This window comes from Ailuropoda melanoleuca, chromosome 3 (genome assembly GCF_002007445.2).
Source record: "Ailuropoda melanoleuca isolate Jingjing chromosome 3, ASM200744v2, whole genome shotgun sequence".
NCBI classification, from domain to species: Eukaryota; Metazoa; Chordata; class Mammalia; order Carnivora; family Ursidae; genus Ailuropoda; species Ailuropoda melanoleuca.
The window spans coordinates 120,472,644-120,485,657 of record NC_048220.1 but is presented as its reverse complement, the minus strand read 5'-3'; the positions used below and the strand labels follow the sequence as shown (position 1 = coordinate 120,485,657).

General features: G+C 46.7%; 1 protein-coding gene across 3 annotated transcripts in view; it reads right to left on the bottom strand.

Annotated features, from left to right (window-relative positions):
* Positions 1-10,106, bottom strand: part of AGXT2 (alanine--glyoxylate aminotransferase 2) — a 34,889-nt gene extending 24,783 nt beyond the window's left edge. The window contains exons 1-3 of one of the 3 annotated variants that reach the window (XM_019799863.2): positions 9,953-10,106; positions 4,265-4,350; positions 2,774-2,958 (exon numbers count right to left, since the gene is read on the bottom strand). In XM_019799863.2, coding sequence (XP_019655422.2) covers positions 2,774-2,958; positions 4,265-4,350; positions 9,953-10,040 — 359 coding nt within the window. In that variant the 5' untranslated portion in view covers positions 10,041-10,106. Of the gene's footprint in view, positions 1-2,773; positions 2,959-4,264; positions 4,354-9,952 lie in introns of all 3 variants that reach the window. The other 2 variants (XM_034657021.1, XM_034657022.1) reach the window with 2 other exon arrangements.
* Positions 10,107-13,014: the final 2,908 nt, after the last annotated feature.

Sequence of the window (13,014 nt, the reverse complement as noted above, 5' to 3'; positions counted from 1 at the left end):
CAAGGGAGGTGTTCAAAAGGAGACCAGATGATGATCTCGTAGGGATTTTAGAAAAGAAATTCCTACTTTAGGACATAGAATCTCTTCTAATTAGGTTTTCTTATTAAATACTCTTTGAACAGTTTGGAAACTAGAGATGATTAGATGTAAGCCTGGGTGTCTTTTCATTTATTCTTCTAAAGAATTCTAGATCCATCATGCACATATATACAAGAACAACGCTTCTACCTTCAAAGGAGATTCCAGTATCTGATTCCTAATAGTGGTCAGTGTTGATGAACATTTTGTAACTCTGAGACCATATTCTGTGAAGGATCAGAAGGCTCACGCTGAGGGATAGTAAGAACTAAGGACCTGACTAGGAATGCCTTGAAGAGATGGCCCAGGATGTTTGAACTTGATCTAAAGGACAGCAATGGCTAAAGTTACACGGCAGTTCTGTTTGTTATTAATAGCTGTTCACACGCACACACACACACACACACACACAAATCAGTTCAGTGGTTAAATAAATAAATCATAATTAAGTCATTTTGAGAAATACCAGGTCAAAAACAGATTTCTTTACTGCAGGACTTGCCAGTGCCTTTGCTAGTCAAATACCCACTGTTTCTCTCCAGGAGGGAGATATAGTTTAAAGTGTTTTTAAAACTTATTTTTTCATGGGACACTTCACCAACTAACCTCTCCCGCAATCAGGGTTCCATCACTCACTTTAGAAAATTACAGAGTATCAATAAACTTAAACAGAAGAGGTAATTGAGTAACACATTGTTCAATAAAATAAACATGTGAGCCACATGACAGTAGGATGGAGGGGGGGAAGACTGGTAATGGTGAGACCAGCCAGGAGGGCAAGGTGACTTTCTAGGTGTGGGAGGAGGAGAGCTCCTAGGAGACTGGAGTTGGTGGGAATTAGTGGGGGGCCAGTGGGAGAGGCATTTCAGCACAGGGAAAGCTAGACCTCGGTATCAGGTTGGCTAAGGGGACTGAAAGGCAAGGACGAGTCAAAGATGACGTCACCATTCTTTCCTGTAACACCGGGGAAACCCCAGGATTAGTCTAGAGATGCAGTCAGCGGCTGCCCAGATCCTGGCAGAGGACCTCCAGGAGCAGGAGGCTCACATGTGCATGTTGAATAAATGAATATGTAAGTAGAAACAGTCTAATGGAGCGTACGATGGGTTTGGCCTCCATAATGTTGGATTTCAGCTGACGGTGGAATATCATGGGGTGGGGTGGGGTGGGGGTGTCCTGGAGACTGTGGGACATGTGGGGCATCCTAATGCCCACTCTGGGTTTATTAGAGTTATATTAGTAGTTGGGTGAGGGGTCAAGGTGAAAGAAACCGAGCTGGGAAAGGCTGCAGAAAATGTCACTCACTGACCAGGAATGGGGCCTATTCTATTGGGGAAATAATAAGGCATGAAGGGGTTATAGAGAGAAGAGCAGAAGGCTAAGGAAAGATGCTGGGACACCCAAGTCAGGGGGTCAGAGGGTAAGCTGCAGGGTTGGAGGGAGATCAGGAGAAGAACAAAGTTCATGAAAGCCAGTGAGTGGTCGACTAACAGCAACACCGTCCAACATTATTAATGAGAATATTTAAAATTTTTCTCTACTTTTTTTTCCTTCCTTCTTTCATGTGAGCTTATCACATGTTTTAGACTGCCTCTGAATTTTATTTTATGCGCTCCTTAGGACCTCGCATGGCACTAGTGCCTCCCGGAGACAGGAGCAGGAAGGAGAAGGCTGTGGGAGGACTAGGTGAGGCTAGACCCTGGAGTTAAAACTCGCTCTGACCACCTGGCAGCTGCTGGAGGGGAAGACCCTTTGCTCCTGCTTTGACAGAAGGACCAAAACTTATTCCATTGATTTCGGCTTGCGGCTGTATTTTGATCTCACTTAACGGGAGTTTTTTTGGCCAGATGAGGGAAGAGCAAATAGGCATTAAAATGAGAGCGTGGCATCAAAAACAAAAGAACCACAGAGGACCCTGCCTGGGGCATTTGTGTGGGTGGGTTGATGACCAAGGGTCCAGAGAATCCCAGGATTAAGTGTTCTCTGCATCTCTCATGTAAATTTCCAGCTATGCTTACACCTCTCTCTTAACATCCTTTTTTTCCCCATCCACCGGTCAGAGGTGAAGAAGATCCTTGGGCTAGGAGGGAGTTCTCATTTCATCGTCCCACACCCAACACCCGGCCGCCCCACGTGCTCTCTGAGAACTGCCTGCCTTTCCCTCAGTGCATGGCCTCTGTCTGGAAAACTGCTACTAGTTGGGACAAGCACACACTCCAATCCCATGGTACACGCCACATGGCGTGAGCATGATACATCTTGCATTGTCAAGAAAACAAAAAGTGTGGGGCGCCTGCGTGGCACAGCGGTTAAGCCTCTGCCTTCGGCTCAGGGCGTGGTCCTGGCGTTCTGGGATCGAGCCCCACATCAGGCTCTTCTGCTATGAGCCTGCTTCTTCCTCTCCCACTCCCCCTGCTTGTGTTCCCTCTCTCGCTGGCTGTCTCTATCTCTGTTGAATAAAAAAAAAAAAAAAAAGAAAGAAAAGAAAAGAGAAGAAAACAAAACAAAACAAAAAGTGCAGTGCTAAGATGTTGTTGTTACCCAGGAAATAGCAGGGAACGTGGCAGCCATAAACCCGGATATGCCTAAGGGGAGAGAATTTTTAACCAGAGTTCTCAGTCACTAACATAAGCATTAGCCTGGTTCTCCATATATTCTTCTGGAGTGAAAACACTGGAATTTTAAGGATACTCACGGATGGCAGTGACCGACACTGACAGTGACAATCCCAGAAAAGAAATCCAGGTATCTGTTTCCCTCATAATCAAACAGCCATTCCATGTGACCCTGGTGAAGCAGCAAAGGCTTCGGAAAATACACCATCGACGTGGGAGGAAGGTGTTGATTGTGGATCTCCAGGACACGTTCATAGGCGAGGGACTGTAGATAGGCAAGATTTCAGGGTTTAAGATCTCTCTTTTCCACACCTCCATGTTTCTTTCTTTCTTCCTTTTTTTTTTTTTTTTAAGATTTTATTTATTCATTTGACAGAGAGAGAGACAGCCAGCAAGAGAGGGAACACAAGCAGGGGGAGTGGGAGAGGAAGAAGCAGGCTCCCAGTGGAGGAGCCTGATGTGGGGCTCAATCCCAGGACTCTGGGATCACGACCTGAGCCAAAGGTAGACTCTTAACGACTGAGCCACCCAGGCACCCCAACACACCTCCATGTTTCTTAAAAGATCGACAGCAGGTCCAAATGCAATCTTGCCTCTCTACTGGCCGAGCATGGGGCTGCTGTCCAGTGCCCACAACTGGGCATATTTGCCCCATGTCCTCCTCACCCAAGGTCCTTCCTTCCTCTCAAGTACAGGCAATTATTAATGTGGTCCTTTGATCCCTTTCTAGATCAAATATGAAGAAGGAGGCTGAAATTTTCTACCTCTCAGTGGAAAGCCTTGTCTTTGAATTCATGTTAGCTGTAGAAAAAATAAAAAGGCTTTTGAAGTAAATGTCTGTGGTAATGCCTTTTCTTTCTCTTTCTTTCTTTCTTTCTTTCTTTCTTTCTTTCTTTCTTTCTCTTTCTTCTTTTTTCCCACAGTTTTTTTTTTTTTTGAATGAAAAGAAAATGAAGTGCTGGTGGTGTTCATGTCTTTATCAGATTTCCTCCTGTACTTCTCTTCTTTATGGGTACCTCCTGACTATTGACTGTACAATTTCTAATCTGTGAGTATTATGTAGAATAAAGGGGATAGAAAGGAAGAGAGGGAGAGAGGGAAAAAGGGAGGGAGAGAGAGAGAGAGAAAGAGAAGCCCACTATTTCTTAGTCTGAGAGCAAAATCGTAACTTTATATTTTGGAAGGAAGGACTCCTGAAGGTCAGATCATGCATTGCTGTATGAGAGAGTGAAAACAACATTTTAGAAAGTAAATGTGTGGTACCACATTCGTGATATATCATCTTTGTGTGTGTATCTCTGTTTATATTCCCGTGATAAATACAAATAGTCTCTTTCCTGTACTCTCGGTCTGTATCTGCTCGGTCTCTCACACATGCACAACAATTCATGCAACGGCACGGAGTGGAGTAAGAGGGTTCAGACACTCTGGAGACTTAAAGGCTAGAATATCTAAGATGCGAGGCTCAGTGGCAGGCAAGGCCATCCGTGGGTCCTTCTTGAGGAAACGATTAATTTAGCCCTTGCAAGAAGAACCACTTTCTTGGGTTTTCCTCAAGTCCTGACTCTTACCTGGTATTTCTCAGGTGTGAAGTCACAGGGAGGCATTCTGGGTTTTGTATGGAGACCAAGCTTGGTCACAGATGTCCGGAAAGCACCTACTAACGGTGAGGTGAGTTAGGGTCCTCAATGAAACATCAAACAACCCTGTTTGAAAAATGATCTGCATACATATGTAATCTGAATCAAGATCCGTGAGCAATTTCATTTACTCCTTAGTTTAAAAAGATAATTCAAATCAAACTTTAGTTTGGATTTAAAAACTGAAGTATCTCAGTAACAAATTTTGGGGAGGGAAAAAGAGTTTCTTTCAAATCTAGTCAACAAAATCATGGAGGATACTGGGAGAAGTCCTCATTTTTCCCACTGTGGTCCCTCACGGGCTCCCCCACACCCTGCCCAAGGGGCTACATTCCTCTCTCCTGCCCACCGAACTTCTGCGACTGCTGTGCTTTGCTGGGATAGATCTTCTTTGTTAACACAGGCGCTTTCTGAGCTTTGAGATGCATAGTGCCCGAATCCTTGTGCCAATCCCAGTTCCTGATACCAGGTTGGCTTTCAGTAAACAATGAACAAATGGTTGTTCCCTATCCTTATAGGGAATGAGGAGAGATAGTTGCTAGGCAATGTACTATAATAACAAATACACACGAATAGACCCGGAAGACAAAGCCTTCCTCTAAAACACAACACAAAGACCATGACAACACAAGACCAGACCACAGCAAAGCAGAGATAAGGTGAGCCAGAGGAATCACTTAGTATTTGGAGCTACAAGGGGCCTCAGATTTTTGTTGTTGTTGTTGTTCAAATGCTCACTTTATGGATGAGGAAACCAGACCCAAGTGGTATATTACTTTGGTTAAGTTCACCAAGCTAGTTAGCGGTAGAACAAGACTGAAGCTCCGAGTGTCTGGCTCCCAGCCTACTTCTCTTTTTCTCGTTCACTGGCCACCGTCACCCCTCCTTTTCAGCACAGGTTTTGACCTGTCTATAGCAGTGGGATGGGATAGTGCAGTTACAGAATATCACAGTTGGAGGAGACGTCTAGAGACCTTGGAAGTACTTTTAGAAAAGAACACTGCTACTTTTGAAGATTCAAGGTCAGTATCAAGATCATTTTACAGGTAGAGAGAGCTGAGAAAGTCCTGCCTCTTATTCAGCATGAAGGTTTGAATCCATAGATGAAATGTTGGTGTTTTGTGTGGCTACGAAGTCACAGTCCTGAGCGACACAATGAACAATTGTGTTTTTAAATGAAGCTGGAAAGTAACAGCTCTGAGTATGTTTTCTTTCAAAGAGATCTCATTCACTTTCCTGCTCTAAATAATCACTAATGTCATTAATTTGCTCTTACTTTAAAAACAAGTGACTTCAAGCTATCCATGCGTAGTAATGAGAAAAAAAATAACAGCTTAAGTTTTCTGAGAATTTCACCTTTCGAAAAGCTTGTCATTGTGTCTCTCTGCATTAGTTACGCTTTTGAAACAGAAAAAGAAATATTCTGAGCGTTTCCAAGAATTCAAATTCCCTTCACTCCTTCAGTCCCTTTCTCCTGCCTGCACAATTGGAGCTGCTCATTGAGAAGGCTGTATGTTCTCCGGACTCCAAAGCTATAGGGATTATGAAAGTAGGTTGGGGGGTGGGGCAGAGTGGGGGAGAAGGATTTGATAAAGAAGAGCCCAAATTTCAAACAGTCAAGGCAGGTTTATCCAGTTCTTTGTTTACCAACCTGATGGGAATGTGATGGTGGAGTGAGGGCTGCAAATGAAACACATGAAATCCTGTTGGAAGGAAGGAAGGAAAGTAGGAGGGAATGAGGGAAGGAAAGAAGGAAGGAAGAAAGGAAAGAAGGAGGGAAAGTGGGAAGGGGAAGGAAGGAGGGAGAGAAGGAAGGAAGGAAAGAAGGAAAGGAGAAGGGAAGCAAGGAGGAAAAGGAATTAGTCAATAGTGAAGAGAGTCTAGATAACGTCTCATAAAGTCTATTGCCTTTCGTAGCTCCCCTGTCACCAAACAACCCAAACTCAAAACTAATAGTAATGATAACTGATGGACATAAAGAAACAAAAAGTCTTTTCATTATTTGGTTTTCATTATGTGTTAGAAAGGAATGTAAAATCTAAATATCTGGACAACTGTCTTCATTCTTTATTCAAAATAGCCTCTGTTTTGAGGACAGCACGCAAGAATTGAGGGTTAATAAACTTTTGTGTTCTTGGAGATTGTGGGTGTGCATATACATGCATGTGTATGTGTGTGTGTTGGGGGGGTAGACAGACCCAAGAGAGGTGGGGGAAGGGATAACTGAACTGGGTTCATAAAATGGGATTCCAGGTCTATTTCTGGATAGACATTTTTTTGGCTTCTGTATTATTGTTTTAACTGACCCGACGTTGCCCTTTTAGTCTGATGCTAAACACAGATGACAGTTAATGATTTTCATCCAATTCACCAATTTCCTCTCCAGTTCACCTGGACAACCCGAGACATTTAAAGGTGGAATTCTCTTTGGGGAACACCACTGCCATTGTATATGTAAAAAAAAAATGCAAATTATAAATGGGTAGTTGGGTTTAATTTTCCAGCTACCTAATTCTCACAGAGTTCCACAAGAAAGTCACCTTAACTTGGTTTTCTTTCCCCCAAAATTATAGTATCAAAAAGTGAAAATCTGTTGCGGCAAGATAGGGGAGGGAAATCAATTTTTGAGGGCATGTGAGCATTCTGGGGGGAACTTGTCTCGGCAATGATGAAGAGTCTTCTAACATTCATAACCAGTTTTCAGTACAGAGGGAGTATTTAACAAGATCTTCCTTACCCTTCCAAATTAAAAAAAAGGTACAAATTATTTAATAATACACAATGAACATAGTTTGTAGAACATAAAGGTGATTCATTTAAATAATAACTATTCATTAAAATGCTAACTATGCCTGATTTCTACATAGCGTATTAGGTAACTTTAAGAAAACTTGTCACTTGAGACGTCTCGTTTACTTAGGATAGCCAATGAATTAAGAAAGGAAGATCTTATTCACCTAAGGGCCAAGGGAGGGACAGATTACATACGGGGCATTTGTAGTTTTGAGAGACTTTGGTAGGGTTGAGGGCTAGAGATGCCACCTCTCACGGAGGTGAGTTGAGACTATGCTGAAGTCTGAATAATTGAGGGGCAGTGGTTGGCTTGGGAGAAATGTTATGTTGTCTGCTTCCAGAACCAAGAGGGGATCCTTTTCCCTTCATAAACTGTTCCACAGTCTGCAGGAAGTTACAGGGGACCCTTGGCATTGAGCTATAGCGCTCAATCTCTCTGAACTGCGTGCTCTCAGTGACAGGATACTCACATCAGGGGCCTGCCTCCCACCAGTAAGGCCAAGGGATGGGCATGAGACCTCTAAAGATGTCCTCTCTTTAGGATGTGACATCTTGAGCAGATGCCCCGCATAGAGGGAGTGGCCTCAGGCCCTCATCAGAGCCATGACATGCTTAAGAGCCTGTTCCCGCCAGGAGGGATTTCTATCTTCGCCGGGCCCTCTTGAAGTCTCTTCACATCCACTCCTGCCCACCATCTCACCCTCCCGCTGATTCTTCCGGTTCCCTCTCTCCATATCTTTCCCATTGATGGCTTTTGCTTAGTGAGGCAGGGCAGCTGCTGGTATCTACGGGCAAGAGCTCTGCCCGAACCCGAGGTTGGCGGGTCCATCCCTCCTCTTGGCACTTTTGGGAGCAGGCCTTCCCCTCCTGACTCTAGGCAGGGTTAAATCAGTTCTGCAGACGGCAGCAAGGACTGCCCGGAGCAGAGCAGGTGGGAGACCTCCCTTTAGGGATCATTTTCATGTTTTTCTTAGAAAAGGCTTTGCAGGAGTCTTGGGAAATTTCTCAGCTGGAAATGGGCATTATTTGCCATCCATCTACCCTCCCAGGTGCCCCTCCTTGTGGTAAAGTAGGCAGACATATGAAAATGGTACTTTTAAGCACATACCTCATCTCCCTAGAAATTATATACACTTAACAACTATATTTAGTAAGGAAGAGGGTGCCTCGGAGATATTTTCTCTATTCTTTTATATTGAAACAAACTGCTTCTGTAACTCTGTGCACAGATTTAGCCCCAAGTGACCGTACATGTCAAACACAGGCAAGGCTGAATCCTTGACCCACACGTCTATCATACTGTGTGCAGGTGTTACACAAGGACGGTGGCGTATTTATTTTTTCCTACCTGGCCACACTTAACACCTGGAGATCTCCCCATCTCAACCCAACCCTGCCTCCTTCCTCCCCCATTTTGATTTTCTATCTTCTCACCCTAATTTGATTTCGTTATGGCATGTATCCCTACTGGACGTTTTCTACATATTTGTCTGTCTGTTTGTGCTCAGTCTCTCCCACTGGGATACAAAACAAAACCATGGCTTTTTGTTCCCCATGGCTCTGTCTACATATGGGTCCCTAGCAGGCACTCAGATACTTTTGACCGAATGTATATTTCGCACACAGCAGGTTCTTAAGAAGGGTGTGGTCAACGAATGTGTGTTCGAACGGACAAACCCAAGCAAGCATATTTCTAGGTACAATAGGTCAGAAAGTAGAAATAATGCCCCAGTGGTCCTTGAAAGGCCGGGGAGAGCATGGCATTCACGTCTACATGGCCCAAGTTTGCAAGAGTCCTTTTCCTCTGTAGTTTCCTTGGTGTGGGCTATGTTAGGAGTCCCCGGTAATTGATCAAAAAGATTTCACCTGTAAGCTTCACCCGCTACCACCATCAGCCCAGCTCCACAACCGTCAGGGGCTGGGCTAGGAAAGGGGAAGGGGGGTGGGGAGGGCATTCTCTCTTGCTTTATCGACAGCTGGTACTTGCAGCATAATATCCTCCCTATCGAGCATAAGACTCTGGGTATAATTCTAGCTCCTTCTCAGAAAATGACAGGGTTAAATGATGTTCTGACAAAAAACCCATAACTGAAGGAAAAGAGAAGCCCAAACAGGGCTGGAGGAAGAGTAGGGAAGGAATGGCCTGGTGGAATCATTCTGACTTGGAGTCAGACAGACCTGGCTTTAGGGTGGGAAGTTGTCACTTCTGTATACAGGGAAAATCACAAGTGCTGAAGATAGAATCCGTGAAGCCACCAATGGCTGGTGACCCCAGGTCTTCTCACACTTCGTGTCCCTGCTGGAGAAAGAATCTGAGTGGAAGAAGAGGCTCAGGGTCTAGTCCTTGCTCTTGAGTGTCTCCAGGGAAATGGCTGCCCTCCTGAGTCTGTTTCCTTGTCAGGGCTTGAGGTGAAGGTCCTACCTCCTGGGGGCTTGGTGGGAATTCATGAGGAGGCTGTATGCCTTCTAAAGTCATCATTCTTGAATATCTATTTATTGCAGTTAACACTTAACTTTGAATGGCTTTCCTTCTATTTCTTCTTTATATTACAGCTAAGATACCATATTGTTTTCATTTTGAAATTTGTGCATCGTTGGGTTTTATTATGCATGGGTTTCCTTTCAGGGCAAGAGGGGGGCCAATGCAGAATGCTGGACACGGACAGGGGGCATGGATCTGCCAGGGTGAGGACCAATGTGTCAGATGGCCTGTCTCCAAGCCCCCACTCAGGCCTAATCCCAGAACCCCAGGTAACAGGCCCTGAGCTCAGCCCAGCCGCTCTGGCCCACCCTCAGCTGACCCACGTGCCCCTGGTTTGCACTCACGGCTCAAGAAAGGGCACATCTTGGGGATCCTGGGAGACGACGTCTGCAGGCGCCAAGCTCTCAGCGAGTGTCTCCAGGCTGGGGTCATGCCTGCCAGTGAGAGAGCCAGTGCCCGGGGAAGCAGATCGGAGGAAGGGCTCCCACTGCTCACGGACCAGCTGGACTTTGAGTTTATGATGGAAGGGGAGGAGCTGGGGGGGGAGGGCGGGTCCTGGAGGGTGGTTACTGCCTTCACTTTGGACAAGCCCCAGAGCAACTAGGGCAGCACCCTAAGGGGAGAGAAAAGAAAAGAAGGTGGGAGAGAGAAAAGAGTAAGAAGGCAGGCGTTAGTTTTCTGCTCCAGCAGTTTCTCTCAGGAGGAGCGTCTCTGTGTGAGGGTGGTGGTGGCTGCAGGGTTTGGCGGGGGGAGAGAAGGCTCGAGATACAGCTGAAGAGGTCAGAGATTGAGAAATGAGGCCTGTGAATAAGAGAGAGAAAAGGAGGATATGCATGAAGTGAGTGGATAAAGAAATGACTGTGGGTATTGAGGGTCTCCGAGGAAGAGAAGGGGACTATGGGAAAGGGGTGCTCTCTGGGAAGAAGGGGCATGACATAGCTAGGAAGGCTCTGGACAACAGTGCCTCTGAGAAGGGCAAGAAGTTGAGACCTGAGGAGTCAGGCTTTATTTTTCTTCTATTTCGATTTCTAGAATTCCCATTTGTCACTCCTGCCTACCCCACCCCCAATCTCCATCGGTGACTATTTCTGTATGTGATATGTATCTTTTTGTTGGTGTGTATTCTTGCAAAACGTGTGTCATGTGGAGTGGATGCGTTCCTAACTTATGTAAATGTGTTGTTTCTTTTCCGCTCCAAGCCATGGTTTTGAGACCCCAGCCAGGTTGCTCTCAGTGCACGTCTGCGACAGACCACAGTCTGTGCGTCCGCGCGTGGCGGGGCTTAAGGGGGACAGCGACAAGGGCGTTTGGAGCTTGGTGGGGCAGGGGTGTCGGTTGGCACAGCGGCTCGGAAGAAAGAGGCAGGCGGCTCCGGATTGGCGGGGATGGGGAGTGGGGGGGNTCTGCTCCAGCAGTTTCTCTCAGGAGGAGCGTCTCTGTGTGAGGGTGGTGGTGGCTGCAGGGTTTGGCGGGGGGAGAGAAGGCTCGAGATACAGCTGAAGAGGTCAGAGATTGAGAAATGAGGCCTGTGAATAAGAGAGAGAAAAGGAGGATATGCATGAAGTGAGTGGATAAAGAAATGACTGTGGGTATTGAGGGTCTCCGAGGAAGAGAAGGGGACTATGGGAAAGGGGTGCTCTCTGGGAAGAAGGGGCATGACATAGCTAGGAAGGCTCTGGACAACAGTGCCTCTGAGAAGGGCAAGAAGTTGAGACCTGAGGAGTCAGGCTTTATTTTTCTTCTATTTCGATTTCTAGAATTCCCATTTGTCACTCCTGCCTACCCCACCCCCAATCTCCATCGGTGACTATTTCTGTATGTGATATGTATCTTTTTGTTGGTGTGTATTCTTGCAAAACGTGTGTCATGTGGAGTGGATGCGTTCCTAACTTATGTAAATGTGTTGTTTCTTTTCCGCTCCAAGCCATGGTTTTGAGACCCCAGCCAGGTTGCTCTCAGTGCACGTCTGCGACAGACCACAGTCTGTGCGTCCGCGCGTGGCGGGGCTTAAGGGGGACAGCGACAAGGGCGTTTGGAGCTTGGTGGGGCAGGGGTGTCGGTTGGCACAGCGGCTCGGAAGAAAGAGGCAGGCGGCTCCGGATTGGCGGGGGTGGGGGGGCTCTAATAACCCCGGGGTTTCCGAGGCTTGTCTCGCGGGGCAGCCACAGGACAAGCACATCTCTACCCCTACCCGCTGCAGTCTTCGAAGCTTACATAGAGACCCTAACTAGGTTAACAGGGTTCTTCCTTAGAGTTTCCACCTGTCGCTGGACCATCCAGATGGTCTCAACGACACCCTCACAAGGCAGCGGCTTCAGAGCAGCTCTCGGTGTGGGAGAGGGGAGCAGAAGTCCCATTCCAAGGACAGAGGAGCGGCCAGGAGCGTCCAGCCGCCTGCGTCCAGCTCTCAGGGCCACAGGCGGTCCTGTGCTCGCGATGACCTCCGGCAGCAGTGGTGGGGGGCCGGTGAACACCGTACAAGGGGGCATCTTGCATCACCCTTCAGGGAGGCCAACTGGCTCGGTCACACCCTCCATCGACATCTAGAAACCAACCTTTTGCCCCAGATGCCCAGAGGAAGTGAGGGCCCCAGACAAGCACAGAAAGCATTTAAAATTTGGTGTAAATTGTCCCCTTTTGTGTGGGTTCCCACGGGAGTGGCGATGGCATCTGGCTGGCCCCTCTCCCGGGGCACCCAGTGTGTCGTGCCGCGGGCCTGAGGTGAGGAAATGTTGAGTTCCTGAGGCTGGCAGACTTTCTTCGCTGCACAGGGCGGTCATCGGTTTTGTGCTTGTGAGCACTGCAGGCTGCCAGCTCCTTTGACTTCAGATGTCTCTTGGGTTGTTAGCTTAGAGATTGTTTCGGTGAGAGGCACCCAAGGACATCAGGGGCTGCCTTGGGCGGAGAAGCCAAACACGGCAAGCTCGCTGGCTTCAAGTTGGGAAGTTGTACCTTTATGATTTAAAAGGGAAAATGGGCGCCTGGGTGGCTCAGTCAGTCAAGCGGCAGGTGCTTGGTTTTGGCTCCGGCCCTGCTCTCAGGGTCGTGAGATGGAGCCCCGCCAGGCTCCCTGCTCAGTAGTGAGTCTGCTGGAGATTCTCTCTCTCTCTCCCTCCACCCCTCCCCCACTCATGCTCATGCTCTCTCTCTAAAATAAACACACAAATTTTTAAAAACATAAGGGAAAACATCTTTTTTAAAGGGGAAACATTTATTCTGATTACCATAATATAGGATACTTTCTTTGTGAAAACGCACAAGTCTAGAAGAGCGTAAGGAAGAAAGTAAAAACCACAACAAATCTGACTGTTATATTTTAGTAAAGATTCTTCCAGAAATCCTTTAATACACGTGTATACCTGTGTATACACATACCATTTCAGAACCTGGTTATAGCCATTAATAC